At 34.4% G+C, this 21834-nt stretch overlaps 1 protein-coding gene across 1 annotated transcript in view; it reads left to right on the top strand.

Moving 5' to 3' along the window:
* The window catches only part of LOC136032172 (neuroligin-4, Y-linked-like), a 63844-nt gene extending 50069 nt beyond the window's left edge, over window positions 1-13775 (top strand). The window contains exons 8-12 of the mRNA XM_065712360.1: window positions 1090-1276; window positions 4735-4840; window positions 11102-11324; window positions 11996-12111; window positions 13348-13775. Of these exons, the coding sequence (XP_065568432.1) occupies window positions 1090-1276; window positions 4735-4840; window positions 11102-11324; window positions 11996-12111; window positions 13348-13504 (789 nt within the window). The 3' untranslated portion in view covers window positions 13505-13775. The remainder of the gene's footprint in view (window positions 1-1089; window positions 1277-4734; window positions 4841-11101; window positions 11325-11995; window positions 12112-13347) is intronic.
* The last annotated feature ends 8059 nt before the right edge of the window (window positions 13776-21834 follow it).

Genomic DNA, 21834 nt, shown 5'->3' with positions numbered 1-21834 from the left:
TCATCGGTCAAATTGTAAAGCTGAAAGAAAAAAAAAGTAGACTAGCAAAAGAATAAATACAACAAGTATTAGCTTTAATATTTTTTTTTATAATAGCTTGATATTCTATCAATGTACGGTAACTCATACTAATACTAGGCAAAACTCTAAAGAAAGGTTTTTGGCAACAATAATGCGTCAAAGAATTTACTTTCAACGCTGATTTCCAACGTAAAATTCACTGCTTTTAGACATGTCTACCAAAGCCATTAGCATAGGCAATTTTTTGTAGCTTTAGAAAAAGTAGAAAACACCTTCCAGAAATTATACTATCAAATTCAACATGTTTGAGAACCGTAAAGTAGAGGTTTATCCTCACAAATGTGAGGTTTCGTATGTTTCTCGAGCAGTGTGGCTGTGGAAGAATGTTTATTCGTTAGATTCCTCCCCCCCTGAAGATCTTATCGAATTGTTGGTTGCAGAATATCAGCAGAGGATGGATTTAAACGTCTATGCTCGGTTTAAGTTCTTCTGCTACTCTCTGCTTTCGTTCAAAATGACTTTTTTTCTAATTAGCTGTTTTTGGGACTTGTTTTTTTCTTTCCAGTTTCTAATTCCTGTGGTGATTACCGACCAAGACCTGAATTTGAGTAGTTACATGAGACAGATTCAAGGCCTGTAGTGCACCGGCCAAGGGAAGGGGTTCTGAATATCTAAGCACACCCAAGAATTCGAAATAACCCTGTTAAAAAAAAAGGCTGCACTTTAATTCTCCGATAAAAATTTCAGATTTTTTTTCAATTGGTCCGTGAATTCTTTTTCTGCCACATTCTAAAAATAAAGCACATTAAATTTCAACATTGAATTCTAACTCGTATTATACTATGAGTGCATGCATGCAGACTTTATTGCGGAACTATAAAAAAATCTCTTTTTTTCTTGACTGTCAAATTTTGTTTTTCTTTCGAAGGTAAGGGACAAAGAACCAATCTCACTTCCCCTACTGCAGATGCCCGTATTTGCCAGGCATCCATCCTTTTCCTAGTTACTTCTTGAATATGTATGGCCAATATTTAAGCATTTAACTAAGAATAACCGTCATCATTTCAGTTTATGTCTGACGTCTTGTATAGAAGTCCAGCAGACAATATGTTGAAAATGGTCTTAGAGAAAAACGTTCCATCATACATGTATGTTTTTAACATGACGATAAAGCCGCTAAGACTACCAGTATGGGCACATGCTGTTCACGGTATTGAAGATTATTATTTGGCAGGAGCCCCTTTCATGGACCCAGGTACTACGTTTGTATTACTTCCCTATTCTTTGTCGATTAGATTTTATTCAATCTGAATTATTTTAAGTGTTAGGAGGGGTGGGTGGGTTTAAAAAGCCATCAAGAAGAAAAAGTTCATAGGTGCCGGTAACTGGTGCATTAGCCTATATAGATTATGATCAAAATTACATGTTATAAGGTTCGGCAAGTACTTCTTCTCTTTCTCTGGAAACCACTGCCGCTTGGGAATCATTGATTCCCTGTCAGCATCTCTTAGCTATTGACCAAATTGGGCATCAGATTATGTTGAACATTCCAAGTAATTTGATAATGAGACGGAATATCTTCTTTTCTACATTGTTGACAGACCATCTTGGATGATTTGCTGGATATGCATTTTTAGAAAGAAATGTCTTTAAGTAACAATTATAAATTGCCTATCCCAGACCGCTCGACTTAATTTTTTTTTAATTCTTTTAAGTTTTAGGTCAATTTTGTCGGGTGAAAGCATTTTGCAGTTCGGCTCATTGGGGAAAATTTCGATAATCCTTTATGATATAATTTTATAAGCTCGTATTTTTGAATTTTATTATATCATTGTTGGGTAGTGTTATCTTTTACTTTATTTTTTTTTTGTCTTATTCTCACACGTGAGTTCTGGACTTGCCATTTTCCATGATAAAAAAGGACTTGGTAAAATACCTGGTATTTACATTGGAAAAATGGCTTTTTTGGAATTTTTATTGAAAAAACTGCAAAAACAACAAAATCAAATAAAAATAAAAAGCAACAGAATACTTCAGCTTGTACGGCAAAATTTAAGCTTGTCATACAGCGAATATTGTAACGATGCTTAAAGACGAAATACGGGTTTATAAGATCAAGCAAAATATAAATACCCATAAACTGCTTGAAAAAAAATAAAATATTGGGTATCATAAATCCTAATAACTTGGGCAAAGTTTTTCAGCGATTTACGAATGACTTCTGAACTGATTTAACACATTTTTTTTTCAAGTGATGAGTCCAAACACAAAATATAGAGCCTTAGATAAGCCTTTAAATAGAGACGTTTCATTAATTAAAGGGATATTCAGATTTTCCTTGGAATCTCTCATGAAAAAATTGTACTATCTGTATCTGTGACAGAAACGTATCCAGTATTTTTTTCGGGGTGTGTTTTACAAACGAATTTTTTTAGGGATGGGGGGGGGGGGTACAAATTTTTTTCAAATTGCATAAAAAATTGGTTTATATTCAGTTTTGTTTCGTTTTTACGAGTTGGACAAACATTTTGAGGTTTCAAATGAATTGAATTAATAGCAGTCATTATCGTGCTCTCAACTTCATCATGTGCATTCCCATGGATCTTACTCCACACATGACCATTAAGCTACATTCCTCACCATTACTTATAAAGTATAAACTAAAATAATACTCAAAATATTTTCATGTCAAGTGATCAAAATTAGAGGACATAAAATGATCCATTAGTTAGGCAACTCAGTGAAGTCAAGACGGAAATTGAATTAATGTTTTTTTTTCAATGATTTATTGTTAAAATGATACAAGAAAAGGGAAAGCTAATTGTTTTTGCTCTTTACGTGCTTTTACTTTCTTACAGTCATTCATAATATGGATGCTTCTTGAATATATTCCAAAGGTAATTTAAGCCTAAAAAAACAAATTTAAATAAATGGAATGCCTGCTGTGTCACAGACGAAGAATAAAAAGAAAACTAATAGATGTAATACTATTTTTGCTACCGTTTCATAGGTTTTTATTTCTTCACAACTATATATTTTTCAATAGCTTTAATTTAAAGAAAGATCGAAAATATGCATGCATCTGTCAAGTATAAATATTAATTTTTAGCTAATAAAGATCTAGGCTTCCATCTGGGAGGTACATGTAAGGTGAGGGTGGCTTTAGTTTGGTGGCGTTTGTTATTACCTCAAAATTTAACCTTTTAATCACTGGGGCTATTGGTTTTAAAACTTCTATTCCACATGGTAACTCTAATATAATCCTTGGTAGCTTAAAAAAAATCTAAGGTATGAAAATTTGAACTAAAACGAACAAAAATCAAACACTATGTTGATTGACTGAATCACTCCTTATTCTAAACTTTGACTAGTCTCTCTCGAATTGACTTTAAACCCTAAAAGCTATAGCCATTAGGTAACTGAGTAGCTAGGTAACTAGGTAGCTATGGAGCTATACACACTCGGTAAACGAAAGTGTTTTATTTACTGATTTGTCTTTGAAATCATTTGAAAATTAAAATTTGAAATGAATTTAGTAATTTTTCGTATTATTTTTGTTTAATATAGGGGAGGTTAGGGGTTTGCTGGATTATATCGAATAATGAACAGGGAAAAAGTAAAATCGGAAACAATCCAGGTTTTTTTTTTTTTAGCTTTTTATCATTTTGATGAAGTAATGTCTTTTGGCCTCATAATTATTCTAATGGGTGTTTTTTTGTTGTTGTACAATGTCATTCTGTGATTGATTTCTTAAAGGTTCGCAACTTTAGTCTTCGTTTTCAGTCTAAAAATTTCTGCTAAAATGTTTTCAATTTTATAAATATGTATTTTTAGTTTTTAATCTAAGACTATATTGCATATATAATGCGTGATTAAATCTAGCGCATATGTAGTGTTTATATTTCTTTTTTTATTCATACAAAATTAGGCATAATATGCTTTGAACTTAGAAATAGGGGAAGTGTAATTTATAAGACCCACGGTGAAAAAATTGATTAATTCAATTTGAATGACTGAAGCTTCGTATTAATAATTAAAAAGACCTGAGATTACCTTGTATACAACTCTGAAGGCAACTCTGAACATTTTGGCAAGTCTGAACATCTGTATATTTTGCTCTTCGCCATCTTTAGCTAATTTCCTCCGTCAGTGTATTTTAATAAGACGACGGTTGTAAACTTGGATTTGACTAATAAAGTATGTATATTTTTTTCATTTTTTGCCTCCTAAATAGTCTAATGCCTCAGAGTTTAAAAGATTTGTCACTACTCTGAATCCAATGAACAGGATAATCAAACATATCGATTTTCTATATTTTTTTGCGAAACGAGGGGTGAATTTTCAAAGCCTCTAAAAGTGTATTTTTACGCCCCCATACCCTGACTTTCAGAAGAAAATTAGCTAAATTGACAAAGGGCAAATTATCGAATAGTGTTCAAGGGTGTCTTTGCTTTCCTAAAAAAAATGGTTTTAAAAACGGCTTTAATGGTTTTAAAAATAGCTTTAAGACAGCGGTTTTGTTGATGATAAAAGCATTACAAACGTCTTTAGCTCTATGATAATCAATTTTACATAACATAAACTCTATAATAAAATAAAAAATATGCTAAATAGCAAAGGTTACTTTAGATTCATCACTGTTCCTATATCAGATTAGATATTTGCAATCCTTATCAGATTCTGTTTACTGAATTGTTTTTGCTTTTATCTTAGAATTTTTTCCTGAAAGCTTACGAATTGAAAGAAATCAATGGACGGATGAAGACCGAATGATGAGCGAATTCATGCTTACTGCATATTCAAACTTTGCTCGTTTTGGGTACGTATACAACCTTAAATGAATAACTGCTTTTATAGATAACAAATTGCAGACTGGATTGCAGGGGCATATGGCGTTGGGAGATTATCATGATTTTTCGTCATATTAATATTTCCACTCATGATGTATTAAAATAGAATATTTTTTACCCCTTTTCTCCTCTGTTCTAGTCTTTATATTCGGGAAGTTGCAAAACCCATGGTGTGTTAATCTTGTGTTTAAATTATGAGCAATAAACATTTAAATTAGTAAAGTATATTCAATTATACAAAGAACAAATCACGAATTTCTACAGATGGACCTACATGCGCTAATTAAAGGAAGAAAATAAAAATAGTATTTATATATTTATATTCAAAAATACTCCCTGGTAGATTTTTTTTTTTACAGAAAGTTGATTCCATTTCTCACTGGCCCTGGCTGTCACTCTGTTTGATTTTGTTTTGTCAATGTGATTTCTTTCAAGGGTAGTTATGTTGTTACTTTTTATTGATATAGTCTTTTTCATAGAAAAAAAATATTTGATATCTTTTTTTTTTTACTAGACTCTATAGTTTTTACTTTGAAGATTATTTGACTTTTTTTGCTCATTTTTAATGTAATGAGGCTCTTTACTTTTCTTAAAAAAACTTGTTCCGTATGTTTCCCAGTAACAAACACTATCTGTAAGTAATTAAATAAAAAAAATTAACTAGTTTTTGATGAAAAATTAAGGATTAAAGCCTATTCGGAATCAAGACTGTCCACAAGAAAAGAACATTCTGTCGAGTGAAAACGCCAAGACTTTTCATCCCTTTAATTTCTTATGTTTCTTATATAATATGAGTAATTTTTTATGTTACCTTCACCTCTAAATTTTGTCCTTCCAACCCCCTCCCCCCCAACTCGAATCAATTTTAATACTGTTTGGAGCTGCGTTGAAGTCAGGCACGTGCCGAATACTTCATTTTGGATTGGGTCATATTTTGGAGAGGAGGCATATATTTGAAAATAAAAAACCTAAAACGGACTCATTATCTAAAAAGTCAAAATCTCCAGATTTGATTATGTGTACATGTCTTGTGAAAATGCTAAAAACCAACCTTAGTTAAGAGTATATTGTAGAAAACATAGCCTCAAAAGCGGACGAAAGGTTCCTATCGATGTATTGTCAAACAATTCGTGGTAACGAACTGTAAGTAAGGAGCGATGCGGCTCAATAGTAACCGAAGCTGTAAAAAACAGAGGGTTGATAATAATAGATACATCAAAAGAATCGAATTTTGTTTCTTATTCAAAACATCTAAAATTCATGAAGTTTAATGTTACCTTCAAAAGTTACGAGCCTGAGAAAATTAGCCAAATTTTTGAAAAAGGGAGGAACATCCCTAAAAAATCAAGTGACCCTAATGAAAATCACACTATGAAATCCGGCATATCTGAGAACCCTACTGTAGAGGTTTCAAGTTCCCGTATACAAAAATATGGAATTTTGAATTTTTTACCAGAAGCAAGATCATGGATGCGAGTTTATATGTTTTTTTTTCCGGGTGTCATCGTATCGAACCAGTGATCCTAGAAGATTGAGAGAGGGCTTATTTGATCGAAAATAAAAAGCTCTAGTGCCCTTTTTAAGTGACCAAAACTACTGGAGGGCAACTAGCCCCCCCCCTCCCACCCCCTTTTTACCCAGAATTGTCCGATCAAAATTTTGAGATTGCCATTTTTTTCAGCTTCGTCAAAAGATCTAATAACTGTGTCATTGAGGATGACTTGACCCCCTACAGCCCCCGGGGAATGGCTCCAAGTTATGAACTTTGCCAATTGCTCACAAATAGTATTGGCTATTGGGAAGTATACAGATATTTTTTTTGGGGGGGGGGGGATTTTCTGGTGGGGGTGCTTCCGTAGGGGCATCTTTCCATGGACGGTTTTTTGTGGGGGAAGAAAATTTTCCATTAAGGGAGAGCTGGATTTCTCGGTATTAAATAAAAAACTGTCAGAAATCAAATAAAAAAAGTTTTTTCAACTGAAAGTAAGAAGCAATATTAAAACTTAAAACGAACAGAATCTATTACGTATATGAGGGGGGATGCCCCTCCTCAGTACATCGCTCTTTAAGCTACAGTGTTTTTTGAATTTTTGAAAAAGCTTATTATTCTAATTAAACGGTCTTTGTGTATCAGGAGGCATTCTTAAATAATTGAAAAAAAAAAAAAATCAAACCTTAGCATAAAGAGCAAGGCATTGAGGAGTGCGTAACCCTCCTCATATAAGTAATAATTTCTGTTCCTTTCAGTTTTATTGTTGCTCTTTTTAGTTGAAAAAAATTGTTTTATTTATTTAGTAAAACAAGAAAAGAACACCGAATAAAACCAACCGAAAAAAAGATCAACCGAATAAGATTTAAAGTATAAAAAAATAATTAAAAATAGCACTAAGTCCTCTGTATCTTTAAAAATCGTAGATGTCGAATTGGTGGAGTGTAGATTGAATTTTCAGAGTATTTAACGATTGCAGAGAGGTGCAAAGACAAGCAATTTGAAGGTAAATAAAACAAATTGTCTTCCTTACTTTAGTATTGGTTCTCACCAAACTAAAAATTTACAATTGCAATGCAAATGTGGCAACAAGCTGCGAAAGTCCTGCCATCTTCGCAAAATTTTATCATACTGCAATTTTTTATCAAAATCAAATTGTAAGTAAAGTTTACTATATTTTCCTTTATCACTTCATTCTATTTTTAATGGAATGTGTGCTTTAAGAAGCTACTAAAGTTTAATTGTTTTTGTACTGCGTATAATATTGTGCCACTACGTCACCGCTTCTCAGTATGTCTCCTGAGACTGGAAGGCTGTATAAATATCCTTTTGTACAGTTATAAGGTAAATGCCTTAGATTAAACTCTCTCAGACTGGAAGACAAGATTTTTATTTCACAGGACAAAATGGCAGAAATCGTTGCACACCAGACCCTTTAAATCTTCGTTTGAATGAGGCATCTCTCGATAACTTGTTGCCACTGGTTTGATAATATCCCTCTTGGAGAAAAAACAGTAATAAAATAAATATGTCCCTTTGAATACCGTTCCCGTGAAAAATTTCAAATTTTACATTTTTGTAAATAGTAGCTTGAGGGGTTTATGTATATTTTCATTTTTACTTTCAAATTTTTTCAAATTTTACATTTTTGTAAATAGTAGCTTGAGGGGCTTATGTAGATTTTCATTTTATACTTTCAAGCTTTTTCAAATTTTACGTTTTTGTAAATAGTAGCTTGAGGGGTTTATGTAGATTTTCATTTTATGCTTTCAAATTTTTTCAAATTTTACATTTTTGTAAATAGTAGCTTGAGGAGTTAATGTAGATTTTCATTTTCTACTTTTCACAAAGACTGATTATTTAGTTTGTTCTAATTTATGTATAATTGTATAAGTTGCATAAATAAACCCCATTTTGGCGTGTCTAACCCTACTTTCTAAAATTATGCAAAAGCTCTTATGCTAATAACTCTTGGTTAGAGAAGTTAAAATCAATGAATTTTGCATGTTTAAAACCAATGTAAAGTTCATAGTCAGTTGGGGCTTATATTGCAAAATTTTGCGCGTGCGTGTGCGATTATGACCACAGAAATTGCAAGGTTGAACATTTAGCTTTTCATAGCTATATCTGAATTTTGTTTCGATAAAATTTTGGCCCTCTGCGGGTCAAAATTGCCGTTTTGCCCCACAATACGTTATAAAAGGTCGCCTTGCTTCTATGTCATTTCTTTTGTTACTGAAAAGGGGCAATATAGGAAATGACCCCCATTAAACTGACCCTTTTCCTGATATTCATGACCACTGATTCTTTACGAAAATCCATGGAAAAAACAAAACAAGTAAAACGTATTTGCGACCGTCGTTTTTGAAAAGGGGCGAAAAAAGATAGAAAATCTCTTCTACAGGGCTCTCTAATGTGCTGATTGAGGCTGTCATCGTCACTAAGATCGCTCCATCTTTTGGAGTTGTTTCCCCTCTCCCTTTTCCTTTAAATTGGCAAGTTTTCTCAGGCTCTTAACGTTCGATGTGCACTTTTAAAACTAACTGAACCGTCATGAAAGGTTGGTTCTTCTGATTTGATACATAGTTACAAAAACTTTTTTGTTAGTTTTGGTTGCTATTGGCATCGCTCTCTACTTGCAGTTCGTTACTACGAGCTCTTTGACACACGAACTGAAATTCAGATATTTATGCTTGGTGGAATTTTGGTGGTCCTTTACGCTTTAGGAATAATCGTGAAATTCAATTTTGGTGGGAAATGGGCCCTAAGCTTTTAAACTGACATCTCGCTTCGACCAATATTCATCCCAACACTTTGTTCATTTCATATTCATTCATTTTGGATTGAAGTTGAATTACAGCATAAATCACAGCTCGATGAGATCCATTTACAACAAATAAGATTTCACCAGATAATCTCTAAGGTGTACACCACCGTTTCTAATCCTTTAAGGTACCGTCATCTCCTTAAAATGGATTAAAAATAAAGTCACCCGACTCAAGAGTCCACATAATAAATCATAACTTGAGCCTAATTATCTATTCCATCAGAAGAGGCAAAATGTCTCATTAGTTATTGCCTGACACATACTATATCATTTTCTAACTAGATCTACGGTGCATGGGCAACGTGAGGTGTTGCGGCAACTTTTGTTTGGCTTCGCCGAGTAAAGTGTTGCGAGAGCAACACTTTGGTTTTGTTTCCTCGCTTCGATTAAACGCTGAAGTTGTTGATCTGTAAGGATCTTAAAATAAATACTAGGTACACCAACTCGCGAAAGTTGTAAACCCCTCCTTGCTGAAGATGATTGTAGCCTAACAGCCGATTATTACTTACAAGTCCCCTACATGTCTTACCACTAGAACCAAATTGGTCTCACCACCAAATACACCGGAAACAACTATGTACACCAACTAGCAAAAGTTGCAAACAGTAAAAGTTGCGAACCCCTCATTGCCGAAGATGATTGCGATCTAACAGCCGACTGTTGCTTAAAACTCCCCTATATGTCTCACAATTGGCATTGGCCTTTTTTTGGTTTAAGTATGTACCTTACTACTGAAGTTGTCAGCCCCTTTAAATTTCCAAACTGATATGTCTCATGAAAGAATTTTTCTACCAAAAAATAGATGACATATGCTTTGATCAGCTCATCAAGAGCTATCCACTGCCTTCGAAAACAAAAATCTACCTGTCTTAGTTCAAAAGTTGACTTTTTTGCCGTAGTCAAAATTTCTAACGTCATCACTTAGAAAGGAGCAAAGGGTAAACTCTAATTTATTTTGCAAGGAGATAACTTTTAAAGTTGAAGAGACGCACCTGATACCATTTCTCTACCGCAATCCTAAGTGCAAAAAAAAAACGGATAATAAACTCAACTAAAATCACGAACAGAAATGGGTAGAAACAATAGATTTTTGGCCCCTGGCAAGGACAAAGCTTTCCAAAATACAAAGTCATATTCATTAATCCGGCTTAAGGTCCACACTATCCGTAAAAACCGCTGAGGTTAGACCCTTGCCACTCTCTAGGAATAAGCTGAAACCGGGGGAGAAGGGGGAAGAACAAAAAAAAAACACGACAAAACCAAAGTGTTGCTCTCGCACACAATTTGTATTTCTTCGTTTTTATGTAGACTGATATTTTTTATTTAACAACTGAAAGTGTTGGTCTCGCATAGTTTTTTTTGTCTGACTGCCTGCACTCCCTTCCTTATTAAATCTCAATACCAGTGGAGTTGCGGCAAATACACCCCAGACAAGCTGTACGCTGTTGGGGAGTTGATCTTTTGGAACCCTGATCTCATCCCTAGAACGTCAAGGTTTTCGTGAGAACTTACCATTCTTTCTTGGTAATTCTTCTATTCTGTGGTGTTTTTCTATTAATAACTATGCATGTCTGTATATCCCTTTCTATTCCCTAGGATTTTCTCGATATCTTTCTTAGTTTTCAAATGTAATTTTTCTATTTTTGTGATTTTATAAACTCGCGCCCCCTCTATCGGAATACACTCCTGCTTGAGTTCTCGCCACAAGAAGATGGTATCTGGTTAGATACTAGCAATTCTAAAGTACTTCTATAGTGATATCTTTTAAAATACTCCCAATGAGATATCAAAAGTAAATAAACTAAAAAAAAAAGAATAAACATGCATAAATGCATACACGACAATAAAAGAACTAGGACGTGAGATCTAATGATACTCCTTAATATATGTATTTATCTGTACTTTTTTTTTCAGTAACCCCACACCAGCTGCGATACAGAGGATAAAATGGCTTCCTGCCAGAATTGGTGATTTACGATATCTGGCTATCAATACTTCATACACGGAATCAGTGGAAATGTGGACAAATAATTCAACAATGCAGAGTAACTACAGGCAAACTGAACTTGCATTTTGGTCGGTGTATATGCCCACCCTTGTTGGATACCCCATGTCAACTTACAGACCTTTCTTTGAGGTAATTTTCATTTAGAGATATGACATTCCAGTCCAAAGACCATATAATGGTCCATATACCATATGATGGACAGACCTTAAGATGGTACCCCAGAGAAAAATTACAAAAGCCATTAGGCAACTATGATACTGGCTGCAATACTACATAGGCTTCCTAGTTCAAAAAGGGACTACTTTCACGGGGGGTTCGCGTTGTAACCTTTCTTAATTGTTGGTTTTTTACGCTCATTATTTTTATCTCATTAGAAGCCATGTTAAATACTAAACCTAAAATCATTTCTATTTCCTAGCTCAACTTTAAGCCATCAAATTATTATATTGCTGACCAATCACTTTTTCTAAGCGCTTTTCTATTGCTGGCCACGCTTCTGAGGATCGGAGAATTATAGAATATTATATTTCTATTATATTCCTTTATTACTGCACTAGTTTCTCAGAGTTGTTTTTGCTTTTCTTTTTTATTTTTGAATCGGTTTTAAGATATTACGTGAGAAAATAGTCAGTAATCGATACAAAGGAAAGACTAAATGATATTTGTATGATTATTTTTGAGTTCTTGCACGTTTTTTTTAGTTGACCAGAGAGAAAGAGAGAGAGAGGCTGCTTCTAATTTATGTTGTTCACAGTGCCTTGTACCGCATTTAATTTTTATTAATCCTTCGATTTTTTTAGTATTGGTGGGAACCTCGGTCGCCTGTTCAGATTGCATTTTGGTCAGCCACTGGTGCCAGCTTAGTTCTGCTTGTGCTGACAGTAGCAACGTGCTGCTTATGGAGAGGGGCGGCAAGGTTAGTAAATGTAAAATCTGTTAACTAGTTGTCTTCCAAAATGATAAAATTTATAATGAGAAATCTTACGAACAAAATAATCATGTAATTTTTATCTCATTAAAATTTTTTTTTTATGTTATAACGTTATTGACGTTTTGTCAAATTTACTGGCGAAAAGGGCAGGTATTCATCTTGTAATCAGTACGAAAATGGTTTTCGGATCTCTACCTATGTTGGTGGAAAGGACAGCTGATTTCATTTTTAAAACTTCTCAGGGTCAAAATACGATTTAACCTCTTGAAAAGCGTGGGATCTTTAAATTCTTGGTATCAGGAGATCTACTAGACGATGCTTTTTATTCTCCATTAAACTTGATGAAAGATAGAAACTGGTTCCTAGTTTTGCTTTTAGGTGGTTCGGGACCAAGCGGAACTCTTTGAAAAGGGGGTTCTCAGGGGTAACTAAATCGTTGTCACCAGGGCCTTTACCAAAAAGGGATTTGGACATTGACGAAACTTAGCCAAAAATAGTATTTTTGGCTAAACATCAAGTCTGTTTAGCTAGCAGAGCAAGGAAGAGCTAGTCTGCTAAATATGATTTTTGGGAATCCAGGCTCGTTAAAATTTCGTTTAAAATAAAGATGTCATCAAGACATCTTTTACAAGGGTTCGTCATGTTTTAACCCAATCTGAGTGGGGAGTAAGAGCTAGTTTCCTAAATATCTCTTTTGAAAGTCTGAGCTCAGTTATTTGTCTTTAGGGGGCAGAAGAAGGGGAAGTCGCTAAATTTATGCCGTTTGTGTATTTGCTAGTAGGGAATATCCAGGTCCAACTGAACTTCGTAGGAAGCCACAGAATGTTTCCTAGTTGTCCTTATTGTATGTAGGCGCATTCTAGCTATTAGGATATATGAAAGAGAGATTGTTGGATCTCAATCTAACTTAGAAAACAAAAACAAAAAAACGCTTAGTCTCTTGGTAGTTTTTTTTATCGGGTATCAAGACTTATTTGACGTCTCTTGGAGAGTAAAAAGAGGGAGGGGTGCATTACTTTTTTCATAAGCAAGTATGGTGGAAGGGAATGTCCGACATCAACAGAACTTGATGGAATGGGAGAACTAGGCTTAGAGTTGTAACCCTTCATGGACAACTTGTAACCCTTCATTCACGACAACTCTGTTGTCGTGTTAGCGCATAAGTAGTTTTATCGTACCTGTACCCATCTTTAAACTATGCTTTGTTATATTTTCTCCTAGGAAATACAAGAAACTAGTTATGGAACAAGAATACATGATGGAGTCTTATCCTAACATCACAGAAAACATGAATAGCGAAGAATCAGACTTCAATTACAAGAAAAATAAAATGAATGGCTCAAAATTATCTGAAAAGGAAAGTTCTACCATGGTGTAGTGTCATGTATGTTTTACCCAGTTCTTATTGAAACCGTTGGAATGGCTTTAAACCATTACTTTCCAAATTGACTTTTTGTTAAGAACCTTTCACCTCTTTCGAGGTAAGAAAAACTATAATCTAATTGTGCCACTTAAGTCTAGATCTCACAATAGACTAAAACCGGTGAAACTGCCATGCCCGATGATTGCTCTTTTAATGGTTTTTTTTTTTTTATATATACAACTCGCAATTAATGATGTGAAATTTTAATAAATCAATGTTTTCTATATTAATCTTCTTTTAATATATTTTTCTCCAGCAATAGCTTAGTATTCCGTTAGTGGTCAGACGCCTAACTATGAAAAAGAAAGTGAAGCCAAAATTATTTGATTATATTATATCTAATTGTAGTTATTATCTAATTATTCTAATTTTTGTTATTATATAATTATTCTAATTATTCTAATTCTATTCTAATTATTCTAATTCTAATTATATAGTATATAATTATTCTAATTCTAATATCTCATTATTTGATTATATTATATTATATTATATATAGGTAATTATATTAAATTACCCGAGAAGGAGCAAATATATTAAATGATTCTGGAAGAATTTATATGCTAACGCTCTAAGTGGAAACTACGCCATATGAATAAATTTAAGGTAAGTAATTTCATTAAATGCAAACAAACCTGGAAAATTCTTTTAGACGGTAGTAGAATTGACATCATATTCATCCAAAGCGTGTATGTACTCAAGGGAAGGAGGGAGGGAGGGGGTCTCTCTGTCTAATTGCTCTGTTGTATGTACTCAAGGGAAGGAGGGAGGGAGGGGGTCTCTCTGTCTAATTGCTCTGATTGATCACGGTTGTCTCTTTAATGAGCCACTTCTCTCGATTTATTTTCTTTTATTCTTCTTCTGATTATTATTGTTTTATTCCTATTTTATTATTCTTCTGTTCGTTATTCTTCTTCTTTTTTTCTTATCCCACTTCTCTTTTATTTTTCTCGATTTTGATCCGTCTTTTGTGGTTTATTAATTTTACCCTCGCAAAAAATATATTCTTTTTTTTTTTTACATGCCTTATCCAAAATGATTTTTGGAGTAATCAACATTGTCATTTCACAAATGGATGCCTCGGGAGTTCAAGTATTAAATATTGATTTTTTACAAATTTTTTCTTAGGATATTTTTAGCTATTTATACCAGGCTTTTGGATCAGCGCTATATATTCTGATAAGCATTTATAATGATAGATGATCTTCTACATAGACGACATTGGATATAATGTCATTATCTCCATTCAGATATATGCTTTATTCTTATGTTCTTGTGGAATGTTCTTGTATGATTGTTCCTTGATTATGTTAGAGCTTATGTAATGGCGTAAACTTTAAAATTTCTTCCTTTAAGGGCCCATTTAAAGTGACAAAACTGATTTGGTAGCACACAACAGCCCTTTTTACGTTTCTTTTCCCTCACTGTATATAATGGTTTTGGGTCAACGCTTAAGGAAACCTAAATTAAAAAGTCCAATATTCAAAATAGCAAAAGATTGCGCGTTTGGGGCTACAAGGTACATACATTCCCATGATCAATGGTATTAAATTGTACAAACAGTAATTTTTACATCCAATTCTGTATACAAACTGTACATTATTGCAAACAATCTTGACCCAGGATTGTTTAGTGGATTCCTGGACTGAAAAATAAATGTATTAGCTTTCCTTATGTTGCACCAATGTACTTATTATTTAACGTTGTTTCATAAACCAAAGGGAGAGAGGAGGGAGGAATCTCTTATAACTTCATGCTGAAAGAATTTTAACTCCGTTCGAGAAGCATGTATGTAAAATAACTCTCTATTGTGGTAAACTGAAAGGCTCCAAAACATCTATATGAGCTAAGCAAAGACGTTGAAGAATTAAAAAACATACACAATCGGAATAATTTTAGCTTCGCCTTTGAAATTCTTCTTAACGTAGAAGCAAAAACATAAAAGAAACGTAAAATCAACTAAAAAACTACCTTGTGAGAAAAAAAAAAAAACACAACAGGACAGAACGCTTGTATTTGGACAAAGCTGCTGAAAAGCCAAGAATTAAGAAACTCCTCTAAGTGGTGAAATTACTCAACCTTCGGCACAAAACTAAGATAAAAAAAGAGACGACAAAGGATATGGAAAAGGACAGAAAAAATAGAAAGGGAAAACACATGTATGGATCCAAGTCCTTTGGCCTCAAATTCAGAGATCGAGTCCTGACCGACATCGACTTAGCAGACGACTTTTCGCTCGTTACCAACATTGGACAGCAGCTGATAGATGCTCTGAATGTCCTGCAGGAAGAAGCTGCAAAAGTTGAGCTTGAAGTAAATTAACAAAAACACAATATTGACAGTCGAACCGCCATTCCAATCAGGCCCCGGAATTCATTACAGTTTGTAGAGCCCGTGTTGAATTTGTTACTAACTTCACCTAAGTTGGCTCTGTTATTTCGAATGATGGCTCCGTGGACGTGGAAATCGACAGCTGAAGCGCGAAAGCTACCACTGTTGTCGGAAGCCATTTGGAGATCGCCCCATATTTTTAGGAACACGAAGATACACATATATAACTAATCAGTGAGCTCAATCCTGCTATTTGTAGCTGAAATATGGCCCCTCAAATCCACCAACTTGAACGTTGAGCTCCCATAGACGCTCCCTGCCAGACGAAAAACTCTGCTGAATCAAGGGACACCAATGGAATGTTTTTGCGAGCAATGAAAGGCTCCTTGCCCTTACTCACCAAGTTACATTCTCAAATCGCCCAGCGAACTCTTAGATAGTTAGGTTATCTCCATCGGGTGTCACCGACAGCCCATGCTAGAATCCTATATAACATTGACCCCACATCCCAAGGTTGGTCACGCCCGAGGGGTAGACCTCGGTCCAAGAGAAAAGACAGTCTACATAAGTTTCTTAATATGGCCGACATTGCTGCTGACGAGCCCCCCCCCCCACATTGCAGCAGAACGGTACACTAGGAGGAGCTAAGTTGTTATCTTCTCCACGCCTCATATCATGTGCCAGGAGTCTTCAGTCAAGTCTATTATAGAACACTGCTGAAAAGAACTACCTTCTATGAACTCCATAAAATTGGCACCCCTCGCTGATTTGATTTTTTTTTTAAATTCGCATAAGTAGCTTGAGAAGGCTGCCATAGGAAGGCTGAGGACATACAGTCTAAAAGAGTGATCCTAGTACCAAGGACAGTGAAAATCAAATTTGATTGGCTGTGATGAAACCTTGTGCAATCATATGTACATGTATCTTTAAAAAAGTGGGAAAGTCAAGAATTCAATGTCTAATAAAGAAAAATCCTCCATTTGCTGTTATGTAGTTTTTGCTAATTGTGGTTGACAAATTCAAAATAAAGAAAGAACGTAGGGGAAAAATGAGCAATAAATAATCTAAAAATAAATGGAACCAAAAATCTAGAAAGTGTAGGTTTTTTTTTTGAAAGTGTAGTTGTCTTTGGGATTCAATAGATTGTTAGTGTTTGAATTTTTACGGACAAACTGTTAACAAATGTAACTATAAATCCCTTTACCATTCTTCGAAAAGCTTGTCGAAGGATGGACACAAGCAAGTCCGAACTGCTCTTATTATAAGAGATAACGTAATTGCTTGAACACATCGAAGAATTGACAATTAGAGTGCAATCTGAAAGAGGTGTCCTGTCATATACGCCCATCCCGTTAACAATGACTTTGATTGGCTTCCTTGAACCTTTGTCAGAGAGCTATTCTCAGAAGGGGTTTGAAAAGCTTGCCAATTCGTTCAAAATGGCCATGGAAGCAGACTGTCAGTTTACCCCGGCGACATGGACTTAATCCTTGCGACAATACTTGATCTTCATTTCCAGATTGGATGATTCAGTGGAGATGAAGTAGAGGAAAACCACCCTCTTTTACAAGCTGGTTTTGAATCAGTGAGAGGAAAATCCTAGATAGGAATGACATGGCTCCTGAAAATGATTGTGTGCCATTGGCCAACAAAGCATCCTTTATTTTTGTGCATCAAGAGATCAAACCCTATTCTTTCTGATAATGAAGTCCGAAAAAATTTAAGCAAATAGCTATCTGACAAAGACACGAACCAGTTGCACTACTGGGAAGAAAACATAGACAAATATCCAATTTTGTCATCTTTAGGAAGAAAACACTTGTGTATCCCGGCTTTGTCAGTCGATGACGAGATTCACTGTTGCAGGGAGGATGTTTGTTCGCCAGAGGACAAGATCAACAGCAAAACGTTTTTAATTCTTGTATTTTGAAGTGTTTGTTACGTTTAGTGCAACTGTTAGTGTCTTTCACCACTTTAAGTTGTAATGTATTTGTCATTGAATTGAAAATCATTGTAATGAAATTGTAATTGCTTGAAAAAGGTTACGGTAACAAATAATCTAATTTTGTTTACTTAAAAATGTAAAATTTAGTTTTTGAATTGGCCGATTCAAGTAGCCCCTCTATTTCGTATCCCTGGTTGTGTCAATTTAAAAACATCTAAAGTCGATTATTGTTACCGTTATAAAAATCCAAGATCTGGTGTTCTATTCCAGTCTCATGACAGAATAAGGACAACTGGCATCACTGTCTTATCGATGAATCTGAACCTTCAACAGAAGAATAAGCTGAAAATGGTAGAAACAGATACTACCTTTAAGAGGCAGTTGAACTGACGTCTGAACATTAGTGGCTCTCTAGGAACTGTTTTTTTCCTCTTTTCTTTTAAAAAACAAGTAGTTTTTCATGAATCATACTGAGTTATTGTCACTCTCCCAAATCTTCCATTATTGTTTCTGTAATGTCTTCTTAATCTGTTAAGAAGAAGGCCCCAGAGACATAGAATATTTTACAAAATATGTCCGACATCAGAATTGCATAGTCTGCACCGATTCACTATCAGTTTTGAATTGTATATCATGTCAGCAAAACACAGTAAGAAATGTTGCCTTCCAGACTAAAAATATAATTACACAATTATCAAGAAAAGGTATACAATCGACTCTCGACAATTTGACACTCGATAATTTGAATTTTTCTATAATTAAAACTTTTTTCGCAGTCCCTTGAAGAACATTTGATACATTGAAAAAAACAAACGCCTCGTTAATTTGAATTTGTAATGAGGCCATCCTATTTGGCAATACTCTACAATAAAAATTTTGCTGGATAGCATTGATAACGGTGAGAACATGAAAATAACAGTTTTTACTTCTATAATTAAGATTTATTAGGCCTAGAAAAATGTTAGTTCTACCACTCTATAAAACTGCTTCAAAAAACAAGGGTTTGCTAGAGAAACAAAAAACAAGACACGGTTATCAGAGTCGCGAGACTTAACTGAATTCATCCCCTCCTAGACACAGAGCGGGAACTTCAACCAAACTGTGGCGAGTTTACCTCTGAGAATTTTATTCACATGGACGATGAAATCGCTGCCCATTATGTTTTAATTGATGCTGAATTGTTTACTTTTAAGATGAGGACGAGGAGAGTAAACCACCTGCTCCAGTCATATTAAGTGAAGCAAGATTATCAATAAAGACCTTACGTTCCTAAGCTCTCATCACCGTTGAATGTGAATTGGAGAATGTAAGATGGAGGTTACTCCATAAAAAAAAATCACAGACTACTTTGCAAAATAATTTTTTTCGCTCACGTTCATATATGTACATATATTTGTTATGTATTTTCAATAAAGTACTTGTTTATTTGACAATTCTTCCATGTTTCTTCTTGATTATTTGGACTCCTGTTATTTTGAACATCTCGGTAGTTTTAACTTTTCCTCTGGTCCCTTGAGTTTCAAATTATCGAGAGTCGAATGTATCTATTTGACTTATTTATGTTCATGCGCACTATGGGATAGCAGGAAATGAATTAGCAGACTTGGAAGCAAAAAGATCATCACAACTGGATCTCATTACTTTTACCAATCCTAGCTCATTAATAACCGAAACTCTAAAAAAATTGAATTTTGATACCAATAGTTACATCAAAAGAATTGTATTTTTATGTTGATTTTTAAATGTATAACTTTTATCAAGTTTAGTCTTACCCATCAAAAGTTAAGAGCCTGACAAATTAGCCTTATTTTGAAAAATAGGGGAAACACCCCTCCTAAAAGTCATAGAATCTTGACGAAAATCACACCATCAGATTCAGCGTATCAGAGAACCCTACTGTAGAAGTTTCAAGCTCCTATACACAAAAACGTGGAATTTTGTATTTTCCCCCAGAAGACAGATCACGGATGCGTGTTTTTTTTTTTTTTTTTTTTATTTTTTTTTTTTTTTTCCAAGGGGTGATCGTATCGACCCAGTAGTCCTAGAATGTTGCAAGAGTGCTAATTCTAACGGAAATAAAAATTCTAGTGCCCTTTTTAAGTTACCAAAAAAATTGGAGGGCACCTGAGCCCCCTCCCACGCTCATTTTTTCCCAAAGTCATCGAACAAAAATTTTCAGATTTTGCCATTTTGTCCAGCACAGTAAAAAAACCTAATAATTACGTCTTTCGGGACGACTTTGACCCAATGTTTACGTATAGTTATGGTTATTGGGAAGTTTACCGACGTTTTAAGGGGGATTTTTTGTGTTGAAGGGGTTCAGGGGATGAATTTTTCCATGGAGTAATCTTTCCATCCTCCCTTGGAGGAATTTGTCATGGGAGAAGAGAAATTCCATGAAGGGGGTGCAGGATTTTCTAGCATTATTTAAAAAAGAAAGACAATAAAAAATACGTATGAAAAGCTTTCCCACAGAAAATAAGGACCAGCCTTAAATCTTAAAACGAACAGAGATTATTACGCATATGGGGGGTTCATCTCTTCCTAAGTACCTCGCTCTTTACGCTAAAGTATTTTTAGCAATTCAACTATTCAACTATTTATTCTACAGCCTTTCTGATTCAGGGGTCAGTCTTAAAGAAATGGGACAAAATTAAAGCTTTAGTGTAAAGAGCGAGGTATTAACGAGGGGGAAAACCCCTCATATATATAATAAAAATATACGAATATAGAAGTTCGTTACGTAAGTTAATTTGTAAGTTACGTATATTTTTTACTAATAAAACGTTCGTTAAGAATTTAAAATTTTAGTTGCCTTTTTAAGTAACCGAAAAATTGGAGGGCAACTAGGCCTCCTCCCCCACCCTTTTTCTCAAAATCGTCTGACCAAAACTAAGAGAAAGCCATTTAGTAAAAAAAAATTAATGCGCAAATTTTGTTTTAATTATTCATTTGCGGAGAGCCAAAATCAAACATGGATTAATTCAAAAATGTTCAGAAATTAAATAAAAAAAAAACAAGTTTTTTTTTAACTGAGAGTAAGGAGCGACATTAAAACTTAAAACGAACAGAAGTTACTCCGTTTATGAAAGCGGCCGTTCTCTCCTCAACGTCCCGCTCTTTACGCTAAAGTTATTTACTGTTTTATAAAGTAGAATTGAGAGAAAGAGTCGAACTTTAGCGTAAAGAGCGGGACGTTGAGGAGGGAACAGCCCCTTTCATACATGGAGTAATTTCTGTTTGTTTTAAGTTTTAATGTCGCTCCTTACTTTCAGTTAAACAAACTAGTTTTTTTTATTTAATTGTCTTTTAAGAATGGTAAAGTAGAAGCATATTTTGTATTTGTTTTGTTTTTTCATGGCTAATTTTGCCATGTAGCAAAAATATGCCTAACATTATTTTTAGGTGACTTTTGCATAGATCTGTAATTTTTGTTTTATAAAATGACTTGATGAAATAAATGTGTTCTTTTGATTTTTGTTGTACAACCAAAGTATTGCTGCAGGAGAATCACTCAGCCAACTAGCAAGACTGTCAACTCACTCCAGCCAACTAGCAACGTGAATTTAGGGACTGTTATTTGAAATGATAAACTAAACAAGCCACGAACGCACATGGCCTACTGGTCGAATATGTTAAACCCAAACAACAATAATGAGACTTAAAATATTAAAAATGGCTATTTTTGACACTCTTGTGTAAAACGCTTCTGCTTTGCGTCATCATATTCTCTTTAAGATTATTTGTTTAATTGATAGGATAATCGAAGAGGCAAAATAGGAAGATAATTCGTAAGTTTGATGTCCCTGATATAAGTGCAAAGTTGGCCCTCATGTATGGAAGGTTGTCGGAATCAGCTTTTTATCGTTTATCGCCTCATCATCCTTTGGTCCGTCTGTTCGGTTAATCTCATTGTAGCATAATGTTCTTTCTATTTGTAGTGTATTTTACTTGTAGTGTATTTAATTTTTTTTTCTTTTTGTTACTCCACAAGTGCCATAACTTGTTA

This window comes from Artemia franciscana, chromosome 10, assembly GCF_032884065.1.
Source record: "Artemia franciscana chromosome 10, ASM3288406v1, whole genome shotgun sequence".
Classification (NCBI taxonomy): Eukaryota; Metazoa; Arthropoda; class Branchiopoda; order Anostraca; family Artemiidae; genus Artemia; species Artemia franciscana.
The sequence above is the reverse complement of the archived record's forward strand: the minus strand, read 5'-3'. Positions and strand labels throughout refer to the sequence as shown.